The sequence below is a fragment of the Letharia columbiana genome (assembly GCF_014066305.1).
Source record: "Letharia columbiana isolate WasteWater2 chromosome Unknown Sc0000047_s0, whole genome shotgun sequence".
NCBI lineage: Eukaryota > Fungi > Ascomycota > Lecanoromycetes > Lecanorales > Parmeliaceae > Letharia > Letharia columbiana.
Window position 1 is genome coordinate 66,390 of NW_023501091.1, and position 13,879 is coordinate 80,268.

Consider the following 13,879-nt stretch of genomic DNA (forward strand, 5'->3'; position numbering starts at 1 on the left):
GCAGACCCTCTACCATGGCTTCCGAAGCCACCCCCCGCGTCAACGCCAAATACCTCGACTCCTTCACCAATCAAACCGTCCGCATCCTTGGCAAAGTGGTGTCATTGCGTGGAGAAACGGCTACTATCGATGCGAATGGTACCATAAATGTACAATTGAACAGGGTAAGCTGTCTTAGCCCGGTCAGACCAGGGGAGAAGGCGGGAGAAGCGGGGCATGTGGAAAATGGGGAGGCGGGAAGAGGTGGAACACCGAGAAGGACGAGGCGCTAGAGGGTGTAGGCAAACGGTGAAAGCGGCTGACAGATTCCATAGGATGCACACCTCCAACTCAACAACGCTGTAGAGGTCGTGGGTAAAGTGCAGCAGGATTTGAGCGTCAAGGTGTTCCAGGCTACGGATTTTGGCAGCAACATTGGTACGGGCATACCCGCTTTCCTGCACAATGGTCAGGGTCGTTCAAGAGGGATGATCGATGGCTGATCAGGTGTGTGCAATCCAGATTTCAATGCCGTCGAAGCAGTCGTGGATGCCACACATAGGTACAAGGAGATATTCTATGATAGCAATGACTGAGCTGCCAGTTGTGGGAAAAGAGCATTGGGCATGGTCGCGGGCAGGCGGCTATGAAACAATGGATGAGTAGTCGGAGAAGGGCTTTATAATGACGATAACGCGCGAGTATGCGAAAGAACATTATTGGCACTCTTCAACAGTGATTTCGCAAGCGGTGTTTGCTGGGATCTGAAGCTGTAAAATTTATCATGACTGCCTGTGAATATCACAGGTACAAAGCTCATGTATGAAAGTTTTTGCTAGAGATGTATTGGTGGAAACCCGAGCTACCCCAGCAATCACTGAATGCAAAAGTATGGATATCCTACTGATACTTCTAGCCATTCCGCTCATTCCCCAGAAACGATCTTTCGCCATCAACTGCCCTCGCAGGCGTCTTAGAACAATATGTACAAAAACGTCATTAGCATCATGAACCGCGTCTCATTATGTCCAAGACGAACCCTCATGTCATAGCTTGAAAGTCAATTCTTGCTCTCCCATTCTCATCAACAACCAGACCTGGAGTCTTTGGTCGCTTAGCGCCATTGACTTCCTCCTCATCGTCTGATGGAGTAGAAGCCGAATTAGGCAGCGCGTAGTCTCCCCACAGCGATCCAGCACCATGCTCGATCGGATCCTCATATACGCCGAACCAGGCTGGCGGACTGCTGGGCATTGGAACATCGGTGCTGAGAAGATCCTGAGAATCGAATTGCGAGAAGTCGAAATCCATGGTACGACGGCCAGGTGTATTATGCAAGGAAGGTAAAGAGGGGAAATCGAAACCATTGGACCCGGGACTGCCATTGCCGTTATTCGCGTCGGACAGCAGTTGGTTGAGGTGGGCAGTAAAAGGAGTCAGCTCTCCGAGTGGTTGAATATCCTTGGTCGGAGTGCGCTTGGGCGTGTTAGGAGCGCGGAGGAGTGCTTTGGCGGCGGAAGAGAAGAAGTCGCCCGTCGTTGGTGGAAGCCGGTTGGGTGACCTCTTTGGAGTCTTGAAGGTGTGTGCTCGGCTTGAGCTGGTAGGTGTCGGAGTTGTGGCACGGGTAAGGTGGGGATCTTCTGTGAAGAGGTGATCTAGGCCATCATCCTCAGCAGGAGGGCAATTCTCCTTGTCGGCTTGGTCATTATCAGGATCTTCAAACAACTTGCCAGGAGTTTGATGGCGTCCTTTACCGCTGACCTCGACAATTGAATTACGTTTCGATTTGGCATCTTCAGACAGGGTTGGCGAAGGGAACAGCACTCGTCTGGTGGGCTGCGGCGTGAGATCTTCTACGTCGATAGGGACATGTTCAGTGCCCCGAAACTTGTGTGGAGAGGATCTGATAGCCCTTTCGAGTGCCGCCACCGCGGAAGCTTCTTCTGCAATTCTGCGCTTGGCCTGGGGCGATATTGTGTGCTGGCTAGATGCTCTTCGATGTTGGAAAGGCGGCAGCTGAGATTCTGCCTCTCCACACTCGGTTTGTCCGCCGTTGTTTGCTGACGAGGAATCATAAGAATGCAGAGCTGAACCATTAGGTGCGGCGTCCGCTGCCTGGTCAGATGTTGAGTTAGCCCTGTGCCTCTTCCCATTTGCCCCTCGTTTTCGCTTTTCGTCAGGACCATTTTGTGTCTTGTCCCAAACCTCCTTTGGTCGCATACATTTACGAGTATGCAGCCAAAGCCCACAAGCTGCCGATTGATTAGCGTTTTTTCAGAACTTCTTCAGCAAGCAAAACTTACGGTTGCATAGCAGGATTTCGGTAAAGCCTTCATCAGTCTTTAGCACTGACTTCTTGACGATCCTGTAGAGGCAGATGATCCCGTTGCAATCTGTCTGCAGAGTTTGCCATGCAATGATGCCTCCCTCTTCTTCGGAGATGACGACATGTTCTGGCGTACCGCTGTGTATCTTGACCCACGCTTTCCTCCATGTTGGAGTTTCGATAGCACCACAGTTTTCACAGAAAGGTGGCATCTCCCCTGCAGCGACAGACAAAGCCAACTTGCTCTGAATGGCTTGTTTTCTTCTAACGCCAGAACCAGTCCCGATCTCACTGCCTTTTCTAAGTCTTGGCACGGGTCTCTCGGTTGTCTCCATTACAGGAGGAATAGGTGTCATATCAGAAGCAGGATGTGGTGCTTGACGGCCGGACCAGGTTTGTGAGCGGTTCAAAGTGGGCCGAATTGGGTCACTCGCGTGTATTGGTGGCAGAGCCAGGTTTCCCGAGGACGCCGTCCGACTAAGACCTGCTGCGCCCCTAGCAGGCTTCCTAGATACCGTAAAAGCGTTGCCCTCTTGCTGTTGAGGCTGCGGAAGCTCGTAAGGCTGATGAGTCTGCCGAGAGAGGATATCCGGCCGCTGAAGCCCGTGAAGCTGCTGATTCTGCTCATGAGGAGCAGTCGGCTGTTGAATGTCGCGAATTTGCTGAGAAGTGTTGGGTTCTGGAAGCTGAGCGGCTGGCTCTTCCTGGGCAGGAAGCACTGATAGATTAGGACGTTTACTGTATTGAGCTGCGACGTCAAGGTCTTCATCATCAACGGGCCGCGTCTCGTCATCTTCGAAAAGTTCATCTATGTTACCACTCATAAACCCCGAATCTTCAAAGTGTCGAGCTTGAGTTGTCTGATTCGGACTCGAAGGGCACGTCGAAGTCCCACGATAAACGGGCGGAGACGACGCAATATCCACCGGTGAACTCTCGGCTTGACTTGCTTCAGGAGATGTCATCGCAGATTCCGCTAACTTCACATTCGCACCCACGGGATCATACGGGGAAGCATAATCTTTTCTGGCAATAGCAAAAGACTCACGGCGAAGATTGCTTATGGGCACGGGCAGCTGAGGTCTCTGCATGCGATTTGAAGCATCAGCTATTGGGGTGGGCACTCTTGGCGGACCCTCCAGCGAATTGGCTAGGCTGTTGTTTGGACGCACTGCAGTCGGCTGATGGATCCGTATCGATGCTGCAGTACTTGCCGCAACCCTTAGAGACTCTGGCTGCCTTCCAAAATCAGTGTTGCCGGACCATTCTGCTTGCATGATTTTTGCTCTTTTCTTATTTGGTCCATCCTCAAATCGCTCGTCATTGCTTGCGTAGCTAGTATCCACAGAAGCCTGCCTAGTAGCGGTTTTCACACGGCTCTTTCTGGGATTGGGACCTGGAGGCCTCCCTCTCCTCTTCTTCGTCGCTGCGGACGCTATACTTGAAGCCGGGCTCGGCATCCGAGGGATTTGCCGTGCTGCATCGGAGATTGCATAGTTGTTGTTCTGAGGTGCTAAACGTTGTGGCTCCGGTTTTGCCTGTTGGGTGCTTTGCGATTCGATGTTTCTTTGCCGGTAGCCTTCGCCACTTAGCAGCCGCTGCACATGTTCAATGCCAAATCCACTAATCTGTCCCTGCCCCACCGCTGGAGACTGACTTCGGCTCTTGTTTGCAAGCTGCCAGATAGCAGGGTTTGCTTGTACAAATAACGTCCAAGCTTGAGGGTCGAAACCTTCAGGCATCATCTGACTTATGTCCCTATACTTCTTCATGCTTTCGATGTATTCGCTCTGCAGCGATGTTGGCACAGGAACTAAGCGTAACTTTACTTCAAGGGTCTCTTGTGAATTGCTGGAGAACAGTCCAAGAAGATTTTTGCAGACACGTCCAGTGACAATAGTGCGAGATTGGTGAGCGGGAGCGGAAGGCGTCGAGGACGAAGATGCAAGAACCCATGAAAGCATCCCTTGGCCGACAAGAGGTGTCTCGTATTCTGAGTAATCGTACGCATAGACGGTGTAATCCTGGCCAAGCGCCGCAACTAATTCTGGGCTAGCAGCCACAATAGCTTGGATGCATGTCTTCAACTCGATGACCCCAATCTGTGTGTTTTCATCGAGATATGCTGTTCGAATATCGAGAGGCTGCGGCCATCGTGCCAAGCAATTCGTCTTGTTCTCGTTGTCGAAAGAGTAAAGCACCTTGACTGAAATCAAAACTTTCAGCATGCTTACAATCGATCATGGACTGTTCTGATATACTTACGTCTCATTGAGCGTACGGTGACATCGTCGGAGCTTTGAGACGGTCCTGAAGGCTGAGATTGAGGCCGGGGTGGTGCTGGAGAAGACGCGGCTCCCCTGAGAGGCCCATGATCTGGCATTGTGGAGCCGGTGGACATTCAATCCCCACACAGCAGATGCTAGCATTGAACGTCATCCATACAAGACGAATGGCAGTAATCGTGAACCCCGAGGTGTCCGAGAATCTTGAATATTTGCCAATCAAAGTGTTGATGACGCGCTTTGGTATCGTTGAAGACGGAGTGGAGGTAGATTTGTAGATAAGTGAGGAGGATTTGGGGGGCAATCGGTACTTATGCCAGCCTGCAAGGGAGATTGGAGCGAATTGGGCCGACTTGACCTCGTTGAGGCTGCAATTCAAGGACTTGAAGAGCGTGTATCTTCGTACACGCGCCAAAGCTTCAAGACGTGGGGGACATAATCCGATGAGTCAGCAGGGCTGAGCTAAGCTCGAACCAATGAAACTCTAGCTTTAAATCTCAGGAACATCTCTGAGTCGATTACCTTCACACGACGAAACCACAGTGCAGCGAGTCCTCCCTTTATAGACGATGGCGGACGCAAAGATCCAGTATGTGACTCATCCACGTGCTTTATGACGTCAGCTCAAGTAGTCAAGGCTAACAACGCTACAGAGACTTGTTGAACAAGCCTCGTATGGAGCTCACGTACGTCTACTTTGCACCCATCCAATTCTACTCAGCGGCTCCTCTTCTTTCCGCTACCGCCGCTGCTGCCTGGCCAATAATGAAGTCATACTGACAATCGCGCAGCGAGTACGAAATCTCCGTCCTTGAAGAGCACGAGTTCACCTCCGGCCCACTCTCTATCCTACAGACCGCCGTCCGCTCGCACACCCAAGTCCTGATATCTTGCCGCAACAACCGGAAACTGTTGGCGAGGGTGAAGGCATTTGATAGGCATTGCAATATGGTGTTGGAAAATGTGAAGGAGATGTGGACAGAGACGCCTAGGATATCAGGGGGAAAGAAGGGCAGGCCAGTCAACAAGGACAGGTTCATAAGCAAGATGTGAGCACTTCCCCGGTCTCCAATGATTGGTGGTCATGAGAAGGAGAGTAACGCTGGTTTCTAGGTTCCTGAGGGGAGATTCGGTAATTCTGGTGTTATTAAGTTGATCTGCTCAAAGCGTTCAAAAGCACAGTATGATACAGTCTCCGACGATATTCCGACAGCACTCTTACAGGGCTCCCGCAATGCCGGACAGGAATATGCTCAGTCCATGGGCTCCTGGATCTGGTACTTCTTCGAATCCTGTACCACCAACATAAACAGATCTCCCCAAACTTGCTTTCATTCCTTTCGTCTTGTCGGCGCCCTCCTTTGCAGCCTCGGCAGCTTTCTGAACGTTTCCTGTCTTCTTGAGCACATCCACAAATGGAGCCAAGGCATCCATCAAAGTCCGATCTCCCGGTTGCGCTGGGGTATATTTGCCGAGGCCTTCGATTGACATTGCAAGAGCTTTCGCCCAGATTTCTGTTGTGACTGGAGTGGGCGACGACGAATCCTGACTTCTCACGTTGGAAGCCAATGAATTGAGGAAGATGGCGTACAGAGCGCCAGAAGTGCCATCCATGTTCTGTTCCACAGTCGGCACAATCTTCGCGAAAGTCATCATGGCATCGTGGGATGACAAGCTAGGCAGCACCCTGAGGACTGCCTCCGCTCCACGTTTGAGGCCGAGACCGCAATCGCCGTCTCCAACGACGCTATCGTATCTGGTAACTTCGGCCTCGGCTGCTATGAGCTTATTGAGAGCAGGCTCCAAGGCCTTCCGTAAACTCGTTGGATCGACTGTGCGTCGTCAGTCTGCGAAATCCTTGCACGAAAGGATGTGACTCACGCTTCAGATTGCTTGGCTCTGTCTCATCTTCCTCTTCTTCGGTCTTCTCTGGTGCCGGCTTATAGGTCTTCTCCCACGTATCCCCTGTCACGCACCTCGGCCACCCTATCGCATTTACGGGTGCGTCTATAAGGTCGAGTAACGACTTACCTGTGCCAAGGCCTGTGTCCGCCAATCTGAGAACGGAAACAATGAAGCCAGGTCCATCCAGGCTTCCAAAAAGCGTTCCCGATATTATTCTCCGGGGCTTCAATTCATATTTATTCTCCAGCTGTGTCGTGACTTCGGCTGTGATGGCGCCAAGTTCCAAGTTGCTCACTCCACCAAAGTTGTTGATCAGCAATACTGTCTCATCGGTCTTAATCATTCTCACATATGCCCGGTTTTTGTCGCTTTGATCGAGCATTTGGCTGAGCATGATCTTCACCAAGCCTGGCAAATCTGTTTTGACTTTCTCGCATCCAGGTTCATTGTGTATTCCCATCCCAATCTCTACCAGGCCTGGTCCCAATCTCTCTTCTTCTTCCCTTGCTTCTTCGATGCCATGTCCGGGCACATGCACCCTGCTCAAACTAGCTCCCAGACTGACCAGGTTATGGACCACCAGCCTTCCCACCCTCGCACAATCCTCCAGCCCAACACCCCGCTCAGCTAACGCGCCGCAGATCTTCACCACCAACGCCGTTCCTGACAAACCTCTTCGGCCAACCTTACCCCCTTTTGCGCGCCCGACGCCCACATCATCCCCTACGACTACCATTTCTACCTTCCTCCCCAACGCCCGCGCCTTTTCAACCCCCATGCCGAAGTTCAGCACATCACCTGTATAATTCGTCGCGATCACAAGCACACCTTTGCTCTCCGGCGGCAGCCTATGCTGCAAGCACGTTCTCACTTGTTCAGCGCCTGGAGAAGCAAAAATGGTGCCGGCGACGCAAGCAGTGAGGAGACCGTCGCCTACGAAGCCAGCGAATCCGGGTTCATGGCCAGAACCACCGCCGCAAACGACGGAAACGTTGTGAGGTTGGGAGAGAGAAGAGGGGTTACGGTACACAATTTTGTTGGGAGTGTCGAGCAGCAGAGATGGATTTGTCAGGGTGAGGGAACGGAGGGAGGAAAGTACGGCATGGGTGGGATCGGTGAGGTAGTGCTTTGCTGCTGGGGCGAGATGTCAGCACCAGGGCAATTGGGAAAGAGATGTGCTACAGCCCCGTTCCCGACATACCAGACATGTTTATGAGAGCCAGTATGGATAGCCGCTATGAGAAGGAGAGTATGGAGAGAAAACGGGAGGCATGAGGCAGCAAAATGTCTCTTCCTTCAAGCCATGGCGGGCCATTTGTCTCTCGAATGCGGGGAAGATGTGGGGCTCGTGGGGCTCAAGCAGCTCTCGGCAAAGCTTCCCCATTGGTTACATCGACGTAATGACATCGAGTCTCAGGTACTCTTGCATCTATCTATCAATGTATGTCATCGCGTTGACTCGACCTTCTTTTGCTAAGCCGTTGAAAACTCTAGCAGCTAGTGTACATTATTTCCGTGCATCCCTGCTGATGGACCCATGCTGACTTTGCTCGAAGCTTGCCGTCACACGCGCGATGCATATCCAATCGATACCCATGTGTAAGATGAACGGCTGGAGCATTACCTCCTGAATTGAACTTGACTAAAGTACATTGGTCTTCTAGGGACTGGATCTAGCAACAATTACGCCTATCTTGTGAGAGACGACAAGACGAATGATGCCGTTATCATTGATCCAGCGAATCCGCCGGAGTGTGTTCGGTCCTAGGGAAGCCATGGGGCCATTGTCTGACAAATTCTTGCAGGGTAGCTCCTGTAGTCAAGGAACAGGTTGATGCTGGGAAGATCAACCTGACTGCGATAGTGAATACTCATCAGTGAGCCCGGCTCAACCCAGTAAGCCAACGAAGATACTTATACACATGCCACAGCCACTGGGACCATGCTGGAGGAAACAAGAAGATGGTCGGCGTTTCATCTGAATAGCTACAATCCATTACTTACGACTCCGGTTAGCTCGCTCATTTCAAAGACCTCCCCGTCATCGGCGGCAAAGACTGTGAAGCAGTCACTCGGACACCCAAACACGACGAGACCTTCAAGATCGGTTCCGGAATCACAGTCAAGGCTTTACATACGCCATGCCATACACAAGACAGCATTTGCTGGTTCATGGAAGACGATTCAGAGAAGGTGGTTTTCACTGGAGATACATTGTTTATCGGAGGTTGGTAAATTCCAGGCTTGAGATGGGACTGAACGCGATATTGATGAATGGTGTCTAGGGTGCGGAAGATTCTTCGAGGGTACCCCAGCTGAGATGCATACGGCGCTGAACAAGACGCTGTCGGCGCTGCCGAATGATACTAAGGTCTATGTGAGTATTCGCGAGTTATGGAACCAAAGGCTGGGATGCTGATCGAGTAGCCTGGCCACGAATACACAAAGCAGAACGTCAAGTTCTTGGCTAGCGTGCTGCAAACAGAGCCCGTGAAGAAACTGCAGACCTTTGCAGAGAACAACGAGCAGACGCAGGGAAAGTTTACGATTGGGGATGAGAAGGTAGGATTCAGGGTCCTTGCTTACTACATACCGAAGGCTGATCAGGAAAAGGAATATAATGTTTTCATGAAATTAAATGTGAGCGGTTGCCTTTGGGCATGAAGGCAATGAATCTGTGCTAATCTGCCACAGGATCCAACCGTTCAGAAAGCAACAGGCAAAACAGATGCTGTCGATGTCATGGAGGCGCTTAGGGAGATGAAGAACAGCATGTGAATACAGTAAAACTCAATTGGTCTGCGTTTCTCCGAATTTGGGTATATGACTGATTTGGTATCGATGGATAGGCCTGCGCCAGAAAAAGCGAACTTGTAATATTCAACATTAGCGGGTTTGTGTACTATCACACTCAAAACCTCATAGAGATCCTCGGAATATTCTTCTGAGACTTGCAATGTGTATATTAACCCCTCATGACGTCAGTTCGTTTTGGGCAGCTCTGCAGTCCTTGGATGTCTCGCTCTTTTGCTTGATCAGTTCATTCCCAATTTTCATATACTTTCCACAGATGCACAACACCTGGACTAGGACAATCAACAAGCCAAAACTCACTCGATTGTGATTTTCAAAGTCGCTCTTGTTTGCTCACAAAGGTTCGCCAGCAATATCTTAGCAATCCAGAAAATCGCGTCATCATCTTCGTCATGAGTGCAACGGAGAACGTCACGAACGACGCCCAAGGGAATCCAATCACGACGAAGAGCCAAGTGCTAGAGACAGGGGCGGCAGCCGGACAGGTCTCGACATTCTGTCACTCTAGAGAGATCTTACCCACTAACAATTCGCGCCTCGTCAGAGTTTCGGCCCCATCAAAGCTATATGCGCCCATCTTAATGCCTTCCATGTCTACGCCTCTGACCCTCAACGTTGCGTTGAGGCAAACCACTACTGCTCGCATCTGAATGAAGGTAAGCATCGATCTTTACTTCTCATTCTTCATGTCTCCCAGCTTCGCACATTGCTGACATATCGGCCCACAGACGTCCGCCAATGCCTCATCTACGATACCCCTGCGCCCAACGCCCGTCTTATTGGCGTCGAATACATGATCTCAGCCACCCTCTATAAGACCCTGTCACAGTCCGAGCGCAAGCTCTGGCACTCTCACGTCTTCGAGGTCAAAAGCGGTATGCTGATCATGCCGGGCCCGGAAGGATTGCCAACGGGAATATGGGAGGAGGCAGAGACCAAGGAGATGGAGGATGTGGTGGGGTTGTATGGGAAGACGTATCATTTCTGGCAGGTGGATAGAGGGGACAAGTTGCCGTTGGGAGGGCCGGAGTTGATGATGAGTTTCACGGGTGAGGGACAGCAGGAGGGGTTGAGTGAGTTGATTGGAGAGAGGGATAGCAGGTTCAAGGTCTCGAGCAAGCAAAAGAGGGACAAGAGGGCGTATATTGAAGAGCCAGAGGTTCATGAGGGTACGGGGGATATGCGAGACTTGGGTGATTGTGTACGCTGACAACCATAATGCAGATGCGGATCGCGTATGGAAGGACTCTTCCGCCAGCGAAGACAGCAAACAGCGACCCGCTGGCGCCACCAGCGACGAGACTTCTCTCCTCAAAGGTATACACCTCTTAACATCTCCCGCTCTAGACCACCGCTTAGCTGACATTTCCCAGGCACCCACTCATCCACTTAAACTGTCCCCTCTCACTCGCGGATCTCGTACGATTGTAACAACATGTTTCCTCCAACTCCCCTCTACCAAGCAAAAAGCAAGGCGTCGAATCCATTGAAGGGCCGAGCGGGGGCCGGAGGAGTCTTGCAAGCAAGATGGGTTTCAATTTTGCTTCACTGTCCACGCCTGCGCATCCTGTAAGGTGGTGATGGCAGGTTCTAGCTATCTTAGAAGCGTTGAGAGAGATGGTACGACATGAGACATATGAAAACAATCATGATCCCCATAGAATTTGGGCCCATAAGCCAATGCGATGGAATGAGACACACGGAGGGGATGAGGATCATATGGGTATCAGGGTCCGGAAGCCCTCCCACCTAAAGACAGGCACCGCTTTTTGGTTTGAAATTTGAGCCACTTCCTCCATGATCTTAACAGTCTTGGGCGTCCGTCGCGCACCGAAGAGCCATGCATTAGAAATGAAAGGGCATGATAGACGTCGATAGCAAGGTTCCGGAGGAGAGTGCTACCGTCTAGGATTGTTGACAGATATATTAGGGGCAACGTACATATATCTGTGACAGGGCACGATGAAGCGAAGTCGAAGAGAATTTCAGCGCGGTAGATAAAACCCCGTCGCGCTAAATCACATTAGTCCCTCGCTTCCGTCGAAGGTCTTGGCGTCCCACACATTTCCCGACAGCAACCTCAGATCTTCGCATCACCGACTTCAAGAACTTATTCGGCGCCGCCAACACAGTGAGACCGTTCTCTCCTCCTATCGCTGACATTCGAGACCGTGGGCAAACCTTGCTGACTCCGTGTAGGCCTACAGACAACACCTTAATCCTCCGCTACTGCCAAGCGCGCACCGCAATCATGTCTCACGAATCAGTCTGGTACTCAAGACCTCGCGGATATGGGAAAGGGGCTCGCTCTTGGTACGGTCTCTTCCACTGCCTCCCTCGTTCTCCCCCTACCTGTACTCAGCTCGTCGGTGCCATCTCGAGCGCAGACAGATCGCGCCTTCAAATGTCTTGACACAGAGTCCCTACGCGAGAAGCAGATGCTGATAATATGGCCGTGTTAGCCGTATCTGCACCCACCCCGCCGGTCTTATTCGCAAGTACGGCTTGAACATCTGCCGTCAGTGCTTCAGGGAAAAGTCTTCGGATATCGGGTTCACAAAAGTAAGAGAGTTCATGACCCACACCGCGAGCCTGGACGGAGCGGGGACCAATAGGAGATATAGCTAACGCGTTGGACCTGCAGCACCGATAGGTCAATGGAGCAATGAGGGTTGTACGGTGGATGCGTGGGGGGGGTTGGATGAAAGAGTAGTGGAGGCATACCAAGGAAAATGATGCTGGATCGATGCTTGAGGCGTACGGCTAGTCAGGCACGATAGACGAGAAAACATGATGCTTGCACATAAGCTCCCTTGAGCCAAATCGCACATCTTTCGCACAAATGACCGTGTCCTGCCCCCAATGTTGATTTGTGGTCGAGCCGCCTACCTAAGGTCCCCCACTTCAGTTGTGGGGCTTCTTAGAGAGAGCATGACAGTCTCTGCTGGGGTCTCAAACGCGTTGAAAGTGAACTCGCCAAAGTTGAGCAAATATTAGCAAGCACTAACTACTATCTGAAAGAAAAAAAAGATCCTGGACCTGGATCGAACCCGTGACCAAGGGGCAAAAAGCTCAGGCTGGGGCCAACAACCTCAGACCGTCGGTCTGTGAAAACCGCGGATCACTTCATTGTGGTCATACCCTACGAAAACCCCAATGAAGGGATTTTATACCACAGCCCCGAAGGGCGAAGCAAATGACCCTATCTTGTCCTATATTCTAGGGGAATATTTTTTGAAAACCCCCCCCCCTTTCAAAAACCAAACAATCAATCAATCAACCGCCGCTCGACTCCAGCCAATCAACAAAAATGGCTCAGCTCCTACAAGAAACTCCAATGAACAGAAATCCCAGCACATCCCCGCGTGACGAACAGGTTTCTTTTGCCCTTCCCGATTTGATCGCGCAGTGGCACGAACGGATGGAACTACCAGGAACCCGAATCTAGAATTTTAATGTGTTCCATCCCTCTTCCATCCCTCCCCCTCCCCCCAACCTCCACTCCATCCAATCCCGTCTAATGTGTCCCATCCCTCCCCTTCCCTTCCTTTCCTTCCCATCCATCAACCACCCAACACCCAACACCCCCCCCCCTTCTCTCTCCCAGCCCTCCTTCCCACCTCCCAAGAAGGACACAAACCACAACCCACCCTCCGCCTACAGACGCTTACTCCCCGTTTCGACCCACCCACACGCACGCACGCACCACCCAAGGCAGTTCAGAGCTCTGGCGAAGCATCATTCGAAGACGGTAGTGGCAGTGGCTCTGTCAACCCCGTCCGCCAGGGGAGATAATATCCATCGAAGTGAAGGGCTGTTAGGAGGGAGATAATTTCTCGAATAGGGCTTAGAAGAAGAGATGACATCCATCGAAGTAAAAGGGTAATTACTCGTTAGAAAACATATCTTGAAAATACGTATAAGTTATAGCTGCGAGCTACAATTTTTATAAGGCGAGTAAATCACGCTTCTACGATTGAAGAGTAAGGAGATTTTGTTTCGGGATAAAAACGGTCGATGATCCCCTGTACGCCAAAGATACGTACCCGTAATGGTGCGGCGGTCCCTAATAAAATTCCATCAACCCTATCCATTAGGAGAGATGATGTCTATCGAAGCGAAAGGGTGGTTGCTGTTGAGATTTGCTGCAGCACCTGTGTTGAAGCTACCCCATATGGTGGCAAATAGGGGTATAAGTAGCCCACTCAGCACTCTCATAGCTACCTAATCAATCAATAGGGAGTTTCAGACCACTTTTTTTTTTGCTGTGGAATAGTGGAATATTCAGACTTTCAGCTATGGAAAAATGGAATTATCTAGATTAGTCTAAATACCCCCACTATTAAATAGGCTTCTTTAATAAATTTATAATAAAACCGCTTAGTTATTACTCGAGAAAACCGTATAATCTTCCTTATACCTAATCCTTTCTACCCTAAATTCTTATACGGCTATACCTCGTTTATCGAAAAAGAAAATATATAGACGTAAGCTATTTAATCTCTTTCTTATTAGTTATATAAGACGCGGTTCTAGATATTATATAACGAGAAGATAGCTGATAATTTAC

General features: G+C 50.8%; 6 protein-coding genes across 6 annotated transcripts; 4 read left to right on the top strand and 2 right to left on the bottom strand.

Annotated features, from left to right (window-relative positions):
- Positions 1 to 14: 14 nt before the first annotated feature.
- HO173_010225 (uncharacterized protein) lies at positions 15 to 575 on the top strand (the record flags this gene model as incomplete). The annotated part of the gene is made up of 3 exons (XM_037312111.1): positions 15 to 164; positions 315 to 417; positions 502 to 575. The coding sequence occupies 3 exons, from the start codon at positions 15 to 17 to the stop codon at positions 573 to 575; spliced, it is 327 nt and encodes a 108-aa protein (XP_037160905.1).
- Positions 576 to 1,020: 445 nt separating this feature from the next.
- Positions 1,021 to 4,688, bottom strand: HO173_010226 (uncharacterized protein; the record flags this gene model as incomplete). The annotated part of the gene is made up of 3 exons (XM_037312112.1): positions 1,021 to 2,231; positions 2,283 to 4,511; positions 4,571 to 4,688. 3 exons carry the CDS (start codon positions 4,686 to 4,688, stop codon positions 1,021 to 1,023), a joined length of 3,558 nt encoding a protein of 1,185 aa, XP_037160906.1.
- Positions 4,689 to 5,159: 471 nt separating this feature from the next.
- On the top strand, positions 5,160 to 5,746 carry HO173_010227 (uncharacterized protein; the record flags this gene model as incomplete). The annotated part of the gene is made up of 4 exons (XM_037312113.1): positions 5,160 to 5,179; positions 5,244 to 5,276; positions 5,382 to 5,639; positions 5,704 to 5,746. The coding sequence occupies 4 exons, from the start codon at positions 5,160 to 5,162 to the stop codon at positions 5,744 to 5,746; spliced, it is 354 nt and encodes a 117-aa protein (XP_037160907.1).
- Positions 5,747 to 5,808: 62 nt separating this feature from the next.
- Positions 5,809 to 7,703, bottom strand: HO173_010228 (uncharacterized protein; the record flags this gene model as incomplete). Its single annotated transcript, XM_037312114.1, has 3 exons — positions 5,809 to 6,422; positions 6,472 to 7,629; positions 7,697 to 7,703. The coding sequence occupies 3 exons, from the start codon at positions 7,701 to 7,703 to the stop codon at positions 5,809 to 5,811; spliced, it is 1,779 nt and encodes a 592-aa protein (XP_037160908.1).
- Positions 7,704 to 7,766: 63 nt separating this feature from the next.
- On the top strand, positions 7,767 to 9,372 carry HO173_010229 (uncharacterized protein; the record flags this gene model as incomplete). The annotated part of the gene is made up of 11 exons (XM_037312115.1): positions 7,767 to 7,997; positions 8,052 to 8,094; positions 8,160 to 8,247; positions 8,301 to 8,372; positions 8,427 to 8,460; positions 8,512 to 8,722; positions 8,781 to 8,872; positions 8,923 to 9,057; positions 9,109 to 9,135; positions 9,190 to 9,269; positions 9,345 to 9,372. 11 exons carry the CDS (start codon positions 7,767 to 7,769, stop codon positions 9,370 to 9,372), a joined length of 1,041 nt encoding a protein of 346 aa, XP_037160909.1.
- Positions 9,373 to 9,701: 329 nt separating this feature from the next.
- On the top strand, positions 9,702 to 10,702 carry HO173_010230 (uncharacterized protein; the record flags this gene model as incomplete). The annotated part of the gene is made up of 5 exons (XM_037312116.1): positions 9,702 to 9,794; positions 9,854 to 9,965; positions 10,038 to 10,478; positions 10,534 to 10,626; positions 10,683 to 10,702. The coding sequence occupies 5 exons, from the start codon at positions 9,702 to 9,704 to the stop codon at positions 10,700 to 10,702; spliced, it is 759 nt and encodes a 252-aa protein (XP_037160910.1).
- Positions 10,703 to 13,879: the final 3,177 nt, after the last annotated feature.